Source organism: Sinocyclocheilus rhinocerous, unplaced genomic scaffold, assembly GCF_001515625.1.
Source record: "Sinocyclocheilus rhinocerous isolate Xijiao unplaced genomic scaffold, SAMN03320098_v1.1 scaffold349, whole genome shotgun sequence".
Classification (NCBI taxonomy): Eukaryota; Metazoa; Chordata; class Actinopteri; order Cypriniformes; family Cyprinidae; genus Sinocyclocheilus; species Sinocyclocheilus rhinocerous.
In genome coordinates this window covers 900291-909950 of record NW_015637137.1, presented here as the reverse complement: position 1 = coordinate 909950, position 9660 = coordinate 900291, and the positions used below count along the sequence as shown (strand labels likewise).

The following is a 9660-nucleotide window of genomic DNA, read 5'->3' as shown; positions in this document are numbered from 1 at the left end:
TATGTCTGACATTAAGAAAAAATTTTTAAAATAAAATAAATCTCAAATCTAATCTAAAAATGTCTAATCTGAATTGAAGATCTCTGTTACAATATGCTAAATCTTTATACTGTAAGTACAAAGGCTTGGATAGCCTTATAAGCTGTTGTCAATTTGTTATAAAATAATAACACTCCAGTTTTTAACGATCTAACGTTAAATTTTCTGGGCACGGTTTGGATAAATCAGAGGAATGGCGACAAGCACACTCTTTTTGTCTGGAGTTTGAAAAAGCGTTTATTGCCTACTTTGTCTCAATATCATGCTATCGCTTGATACACAGTAGCCAATAGGAGAAGAGTGGGGGCGGACTTAGTGCTGAATTCTGCGGATTGATTGGATCTGATTGCTGTGGGCCTGGGTGCCGTACTCATTATAGTTCCTGTATTCTCCCTGACGTCTCTCTCTCTCAAAGATATACTGGTATCCACGGTAACCTGGAAACTGGTAGCCCACCCAGCTGCAGTAAATGCAAGAACAACATATTATTATTATTGAGATAAATCTCTGTGCGGAGAGAAGTAATACATATATAACTTATAGGCCTACTGAAGCAAATTGAGGATGACTTACGCTCCAGAGTTGACTTTCATAGAAGGAACCTCCTTACTGCACCAGCCCATGCCTTGAAGAGAGGGGTAGTCATCGCACATCTCGAACTTGCGTCCCATCATGTCCTCACACTCATACAGGGTAATTTTACTGTCACTGTGGTTCTGGTGATGAAAGAGGACACAAATTAGGACCAGAAAGTATGTTTTGAGAGGTTTACATGTCAGATGCAAGATGACATTTTAATAAAGTTAAAATTATCTGTACATTTCATTGGAGTAGGTAGACTGTAGACCCATTATTTCTTTATCACACGTTGCCATTTTCAGTATATCACAATATTGATTTTTTTATATTTCACAAACAAATCTGATTTATTCTAAAAATGAAAGGTAAATAAATGAGACACTTAAATGCATTAAATGCAAAACTCACAGCACACTTGATGGGTCTGAAGGAAAGCAGGTGCTCAGTGCGGTAGCTGCTGTTTCCGCTCCAGGCCTGATAGCAGGGATAATCTCCCTTCTCCAGGATGAACTGCTGACCCTGATACTCTGGGTACTCATAACCCACCCAGCTGCAAAAATGTGCAAAAATTATTCATATTATCTCCCAGGAAACATATATACAAATATATACATAAAAACATGCTTTTATATATATATATATATTAGATAGAGACAGTGCAAACCTCTACTTATAAAAAAAAATTGCACACATGTAAATTTGAAAAATGAGCTTTTACACACACACACACTTACGGGCCGTTGTCCACCTTGATAGAGCGAATCTTTTGGAAATCCCTGTCCAGAATGTTTGGGCACTCCAGCATGAACTCACAGCGCTTGCCCTGGAAGTTTTCCTCTTCCCACACTGTGATCTTCCACTGCCCCCGCTGCTCCATCTGCTCTCGCTGATTCATTATGGCCGCCTGTCTGCTCTCTCCAGCTACTGGCAACATTAAGGGATAAGGTTAACAATACAACAACACCTGCCCTGACCTGACAGATCACAAACATTACTATTCAACGTTCAGGCATAACCTATGACCTCAGTGCTTTACTTTTAACGTCAAGTTATCAAAAGAAAGATTACTGACAATGCAAGAGGGACCTTGTTTTAGGTCAGTTAAGAATAAATGCATTTTGTACAATTAGGCCCTTTCAATTTAGCTGTGACAAGAGAAAGGGTCCCTTTCTGACACGGTCCTTTCTTTGCACTAAAACAACCAGAGAAAATCAATAGTTTAAGTTTGCCATCATAGGTAATAGGGCCCCATGAATCCAGCAATGGCTGAAATGACTCAATTCCAACATTGCTTTGAAAATTCATTTAGTAACCACCAGAAATGGGTGACTTTTCAGTCCATGGAAAGATTCACAAAGGCCTCTATCTCCCGTCATTCATGACAATCCATGATGATTGTGTCCGGTCAACACAAATGAGCATCAGTTTATCCATTTTCACAGTTAAATCCACTTTCATGAAGTTTATGATGTTGATTTTGGCAGCATGACAGCAACCCATACTCACATGCAGTTTGTGGGAGAGATTTGGCGTAATTAACGTTGGGGGTCGGTCCAATATGGGGTGTTTATATAGCCGCTGTCACTGCAGTTACTGCAGAATGTGCAGAGGGACTGCCAGCTCAGCAACATGTGTCAAAAGAGAGCTTAAGTCCTGTTATTGTCTAACAGGGGCTTCAGTTTTCTGACTCATCAGAAAAAAACAAGGCCCAGCCATACAGTTTAACACAGACACATTTACACACTCTAAACACCCTTGCAATGTCCACTGACTGCAGATTCATGGGGTCCACTCAAGAAATAGTAAAACAGTGGCAGAAAATGATTCGAATCACTGATTTTGCAGTTTGTAGGGAAGCTTGCTGATTATTTTGCGTCTTGTCAGTTGATGTTGCACAAGTTTAGGAGAAGAAATAAAAGATATCAAACAACCAGTCATCAATCTCAGCTAAAAGGTATTTTCAGCAACTCTTAGTTGCTGAAAATACTCTAAGTGTCACAAAAAGGGTAATCTTGTATTAATCCTGTTGTTTTTTGTTTGTTTTCTTTACAGTGGACCATCCATCCATGATGTGCTATCCTCTCAGAAGTTCAGGAACATGATGCACTATTGTAAGAGGCCAAACAAAAGGTATTGTTGTTCAATGGCCCTCATCTTTTGTGGGGGTACAATCATTGTACCACCTACAGATGGACTATAGATATTCATGTGTTTCATTTTTCTTTAAGCACGTTCTAGCATACTGAATATGAACTTCTTAAAAACAAGCTGTTTAAGTGCTTTAAAAAAGAGCTTTTGGATCTGTTCTGAGAGAACACAGAAATTCACTCTAAACTGAGAAAACAGGCATTAAATGTTTAATATTGCTTGCACAATTTGTATGATGCTAATGTTTATACATCTGCTATATGGGTGTTTCTTTAACTTTTATGTCCCAGAGGCTAATTTATATTACTTATCACATTAAAACTGTCTTGGAAGCTTTTTTAATACCTATATAATTTGCTTTTGCCACTTTTCAAATGCCTTGTGTATAGATTTTGTTTTACCTTTGTCCCAAACCTAGACTTTAAATCTTATGAAAATCCATTATTATTACATGTTGAAAATATATAAAGAGAAAAAATTGTAATCATTTATTTTGTGAAAATTATACTGTAACGTTGCTTACTGTGTCAGCATCAAGGAGCACGGAGACGAAGGAGATATACGTAGAACAGTCTTTAATTATCCAAAACAGGGTTAACACAGGGCAGACAGGAACACACACGCAGCACATAGAATGGACAAAATTACGTTAACACCGGACAAAGGAATCAAGGGACAGGCTACACTATAAGTACTGACACAAATGAGGGTAATTAACCAGACACAACTGAACCAAATCAGACATGAGGGAAAAACTAGGTCAAGGAGAGCACATGGGGAGAAAACACAACAAAACAGGAACATAGGTCTGACATCACCTCCCCCTCCCGGAAGGCACATCCTCTCGCCACATATAATCAACAAAGGGGGTGGAGGGGTGGGCGCCCTTAGGACAGGCTTGTACGGGACGGGAAGCCTCCAGGGCGGTACCAGTTCAGGGGCCAGTGGCGGAGAAGGCAGCTCAGGGTGCCATGGCGGATCAGGCAGTTCAGGGTGCCATGGCGGATCAGGCAGCTCAGGGTGCCATGGCGGAGCAGGCAGCTCAGGGTGCCATGGCGGAGCAGGCAGCTCAGTGTGCCATGGCGGAGCAGGCAGCTCAGGGTGCCATGGCGGAGCAGACAGCTCAGGGTGCCATGGCGGATCAGGCAGTTCAGGGTGCCATGGCGGAGCAGCCTCCGTGGACCCTGGCCTTGTAACTAGACTAATCTAAAAACGTTGGAACTAAAATAATTTTCTTGGGGGACGTCCTGGGTGTTTCGCCTGGAACCAACTCTGGGCTGGGCTTTGAGGCAGAAGCCCTCTCTGGGCTGCACTCGGGAACAGAAGCCCTCACCGGGCCGGACTCGGGAACAGGAGCCCTCCCCGGGCTAGACTTTGGATCTGAGGCCCTCCCTGGGCCGAATGTGGGGACAGGAGCCCTCCTTGGGCTAGACTCGGGATCTGTGGCCCTCCCTGGGCCAGACGCGGGAACAGCAGCCCTCTCTGGGTCTGAGAGCTAGGGAAAACTAGGTCAAGGAGGGCACATGGGGAGAAAACACAACAAAACAGGAACATAGGTCTGACAGATACGAATTGCGTCTGTCCCACAGTACCATAAGCAATAATGGCTCTAAAGAAGTTCAAAACTACTGCTGTAATTAGTTCCCAAAAAAACAACAGTCAAAAAGACCATGCTTGAGATGAAATATGAGACATGTTATGTGTAAAGAATAAAAACCAATATTATTTGGATATAATATTTGTAACACAGTTCGTAGTTCGGGAAGAAGGAGGCGGGAACCGGCAAACATTTAAACAAAACTTTAATAATAAAATAAACACAAAACAGCGCGACAGCCCCTGACGCACAAACAGAACCAAAACACAAAATAAAATCCAGGCCTGGTCCTCTCTCGTCTTGCACTGTCGTCACTCCTCCTTTTATCCTTCCAGAGCTACTCCGTGGGACTCAAGACCGGTGAGTGGCGCAGGTGTCGTGCATTATCACTTACTCCACCGGCCTCGCTCCGTTCCCACGGCTCTTGGCCCCGCCCCACTCGTCACATACCCTCATCGCCCCTCGCAGGCCAGGGGGTACTCCCGAGACTGCGCTCTACTCCCCCTTCCGGGGGAGCTGATCATGGCGGCCGCGGCGTACCTGGGGGTAAGGACAGACAGTCGAGGTGAGAGAAAAGGAGACAGAAGGATGAGGAAAGAGAGAGGGGAGAGAGGGAAAAAAAATTTCTTGTTCTGGTTCCCAGACACACTGCCGCTCGGCCCTCCACCAGCTGGGTAAACTCTTCCGCGATGCCTGGCGGCGGCACTGGATAGCCCTCGGTGGACGGCTCGACACTCCTCCGCCGCCCGGTGGACGGCGACGGCTCCTCCGGGTTCAGGGCAGCCGGCAGGAGTCCCCCGTTCCCTGCTCCTCCCCATCATGGCGGATGGCAGCAGGATCCGGCCTCAGGCGAATGGCGGCGACTCCCCCGCTCCCTCACGGACAGCAGCCGTCCCTCCACATCCCAGGCGGCCGGCAGCAAGTTGATCCACCCCCCCGGCAACTCACTCCAGCCCACCGCCACGAGCGTCCATGATGGCTCGATGGCACCGCGGATTTACCACAGCGGCGAGGGATCTCTGGCAGCGTGTCCCTCCCTCCTCCCGGGTTTCGGCACCAATGTAACACAGTTCGTAGTTCGGGAAGAAGAAGGCGGGAACCGGCGAACATTTAAACAAAACTTTAATAATAAAATTAACACAAAACGGACCCCTCACGGACGACTGCCGCACACAAACAGAACCAAAACACAAAATAAACACGGCTCTCGGCCCCGCCCCACTCGTCACAATAATATATTAATATTAATAGTAACACACCCGTTACTTGACATTGTCATTGCACACAGCACTTTCTGGTTTCGTTGCTGCTATGTAACAACCTGCACTGTTGTACTTCACTTCAAATTCTTCTCTGTACATACCTCAGCATATTCCTCACTTGTACATTCCTGTTTCTTTAAATATTTATTATATATTCTCCTTTCTAAGATTATTGAGTAATGCCCTGTACTCTCAGGCTTTTTATTTTATTTTGTACAGTCTTATTATCTTATCTCCATGTTTATTACTTTCTTTGTCTTATACTTGTCTAAATTTGCACAATCTATGGAGCGGACCTAACTTACATTTCACTACTGGTTATGTATCATATAACTGAGTATGTGACAAATAAAAAATCTTCAATCTTGAATCTTAAATTTTCTCGTTAGTAGTATATGTTTAATTGTGTATCATTTCCAAATAAGCTGTGATTTTGCCAAATGATTTAACTGTGTTTAGGCTACATAAAATGCAGCTATGAGACAAAGGAGAGAGCCATTTTGTAAAAAAAATAATAATTCTGATGTGATGTATGAATGTTGGACATTTTTACAGTAAACTGGCCACAGAACCAAAAGAAACTCTAATTTATTATTATCAAAAATCACGCAAAAAAATGTACATTTCATGGCTAGCTTTTAGATAATAGTTTTAGTTTTTAATCATGTAAATGGATGTTAAACGACAGAACAGGCATAAATTAGGTTCTCTTCTACACAAGCTTTCTACAACCACCAAAAATGCAAGACGGTTTTTATATTGGTCCAACAAACATTGTGCAGATTGGGACATTGTGGCCTACATTTGCTTTTAGAAGTGTATGTATGAATTTATACTGATTTTTAATACATTGTGATGAACAAAAAGTCAAACGGATGTTTGCTCATGGATTATATACTTATAGAAATAAGTGAGAAGTGTTTCTGTGCTTCTATGAGTGTGAGACAGAGGAGTTGGCAAGCTTAGTCAAGGCCGCAGGCTAATCACATCTTTCCTTGCATCACTCCAGCATTCATTTCACAGTAAAATTAGTCCATTTACATCACAGGCCAGCCTACTCTCTCTCACACACAGATAACCATTCAAAGTAGCACAGTGAGTCAGCTATGTCTTTATGAACCAGATTAAGACAAGATAGTTAGTGCTTAAAATGTGGGGTAAAATTTTCCAAAATTAGTAGTAGTATAGCATGTACACTACTGGTCAAAAGATAGAATAATTAAGATTTTTAAAATTCTGTTATTGAAAGAATTCTCTTACGCTCATAAAAATACAGTAAATACAGTTTAAAATAACTGTTTTCTTTTTTCAATATATATAAAAATCCAATGTATTCCTCTGATGGCAAAGCTGAATTTTTAGCAGACATTATCCTTCAGAAATCATTCTAATATGATAAGTTGGTGCTCAAGAAATACTCCTTTTTATTATCAATGTTAAAAACAGTTTTGCTGCTTAATGTTTTTGTGGAAACATCACAGGAATAAATTACATTTGGAAATATATTCAAATAGAAAATAGTTACTTTAAAATGGAATAGTAATTCACAGTTTTTACAGGATTTTTATGAAATAAATGGTGAGCATATAAGTGACTTCTTTCAAAAACATTTTAAAAGTTGTAGAATAATCAATAGTATACATAAACACTCTCTTATTACCCTGAGAATCATTCACTCCACCCACTCTTGGAGAGAATCCCGGGCTGACACATGTAGTCTGAATGTACTATATGGAGCTCAGTGTTCCAGGACCATCACCTGCTTCTCACTTCCCCAGTCATTCAGCCATTACACAGAACAAACAGGTAGTGTTTACACATCTGCCCCCACTCCTGCTGTCTGCGTGCTACACCCTATACATGTGTGTGTGATGAATGTTTATTAGTGTGTATCTTATTCCGTGTGTGAATGACAGGGTCAGTTAGTATGCAAGCGCTGTGTGCGTGTGTGTGTGTGTGTGTGTGTGTGTGTGTATGTCTTTTTCATAAATCCATCTGTTCCATGGTAACACTCTTCGTCCCCTGTTCTTTCTGCGTCTCTATGAGATGGCATTAGCATCCTCATGTTGTCAGGTAGGCTCTGGAAAACAAGAGCTGTCTGGATGACGCACATCTCCAGGGCTGTTAACCAGTCACCTGTCCTTGGAACTATATCCGATGAAGTTTACACACACCTTGAATATAATATCCACCATACAGACACGCAGCACAACAGTTACACCAATTTCACTGCCAAATTTCTAATTTGCATTTATTTTAAAGATTCTATCTTTTATGTAAATGCAACAGACAAAGAAGTTGCCGTATGGATATGTTTACTGGAATGGAACAGAAAGAACATTATATATATAAATTAAAAATAACTTTACATATACAAAATAACATTTAAAAAAAAATTCATTATAGATACGGATGTACAGCAGATGCTTCCTTCTCCAAAATGTACTTTCTGTTTTATGGCTGTCGTTTTGGGATTTCCTCATAGACAGTGACAAAACTGGTGCCTTTTTCTGCTTGTAGGACAAAGCTGAGGGCCAAAACCACCTGCCACATGTTCACTAGCACCATGGAAACTAATCCTGCTCTGTGTGTGAAAAACAGGCCCTGACAGCTCAAACTCAGACATCTGCATCACCAACAAATATACTGTGACTCTCACTCGGGGTCTTTGTTTGAGTGTGTGTGTAGTTAGTGTGTTTTTCGTGTTTGTTTGCAGTTGTGTGTGTTTCTGTCACATGTACGTTTTGTTAGTAACAGTATATTCATATATAAAATGCACTTCTTGAAAAAAAAAAAACGACTTTTGGGCTGTGACATTTAAAGACATTTATAATGTTACAAAAGATTGTGGTTTTGAAATTTGAAATGCTGTTTTGAATAAAAATATTAGGCAGCACAATCATATTCACCATCATTTTTTGAACACAGCATATTAAAATTATTTCTGAAGGATCACGTGACACTGAAGACCGTAATAATGGCTGTGGATTCATCACAGAAATAAGTTATTGTGAAATAATTCACAAAAAATTGTAGCAATATTTCTGTTCTCATCATATTTCTGATCAAATAAATGCCTGGGATAAAAGACTTTTAACACACACATATGCACAATATTAAATGCACCGATATTCATGCAATATAAATCATGTATTTTAAAATGTAGATTAAATGTCCAAATATGTTTTTGAGACTCTGTATAGGGCTTTGTATGTGTGCATGTCCATGTGTTCGATGCAGGTGTGTTTTTGTTTGTTTGCCAGATCAGTCAGTAAACTGTCCAAACAAAAGATCCTTCTAATTGCTTTGGGCATATTGAATGTTGACCTCAATATATCTCAGTCTAACTGGTGATATTGAAGATACTTGTATGTCCAATCACAGGCTGTGAGACAGCCTAAAGGCACTTGCATATTTCATTAGTGGTATTGTAATGGTCTTTGGCTAAGAACACATGGCCCCTGGAGCCGCTTTAGTTGCAGTAACCTTCAGCATCATCAGAGCAGAACATGAAATTCTGATCTAATAACAGCCCTCTGATTTCACATCTGCTATAAACGACAATGTTACGCTTTCAGCTAAACTCCTTTTGTCTTGTATAGTCTGTGAGCTTTGTGGTAGGGCTTAATAGAAGCAACAGATGGGAAAGAAAACAATGTGACACTATAACAATTAATATAATGCATTTGTATGGTAAACACAGCAGAGAAGTGCTATAAAGGTGCACTGTCAACCTAATAACAGCCACAGATATTGAATGGCTTTATGTGTGTGGTATCCAGAAGAGTTGGGGTAGTAATGGTAATTTATTTGAATGAATTTGACTTGAAAGATATGGATTCCAGGGTGACTCAATGTGAGCCTGTGTGAAACAGTCAGGAGCAGATGGTCAGGCTGATGGAGAGGGAAGAGAAGTCCATGCTCCTCTAGTTAATGTTTTACCTGTTACCTATTAGAGCAGATTACCCATTACACCTTCTGCACATCAAACTCTCCATTGACTTTCCATAGTAACCATATGCCTCCACAGTTACC

The 9660-nt window shown here is 41.0% G+C and overlaps 1 protein-coding gene across 2 annotated transcripts; it reads right to left on the bottom strand.

Moving 5' to 3' along the window:
* Positions 1–256: 256 nt before the first annotated feature.
* On the bottom strand, positions 257–2204 carry LOC107748546 (beta-crystallin A2-like). 2 transcript variants are annotated; one of them, XM_016563375.1, is made up of 5 exons: positions 2125–2204; positions 1353–1542; positions 1027–1168; positions 613–755; positions 257–499 (listed from the first exon to the last, which is right to left on the bottom strand). In XM_016563375.1, exons 2-5 carry the CDS (start codon positions 1511–1513, stop codon positions 352–354), a joined length of 594 nt encoding a protein of 197 aa, XP_016418861.1. In that variant the 5' UTR covers positions 1514–1542; positions 2125–2204; the 3' UTR covers positions 257–351. The 2 variants fall into 2 exon arrangements, with proteins under 2 accessions (XP_016418861.1, XP_016418862.1); XM_016563376.1 differs by having other exon boundaries at positions 1353–1539.
* Between the last annotated feature and the right edge of the window lie 7456 nt (positions 2205–9660).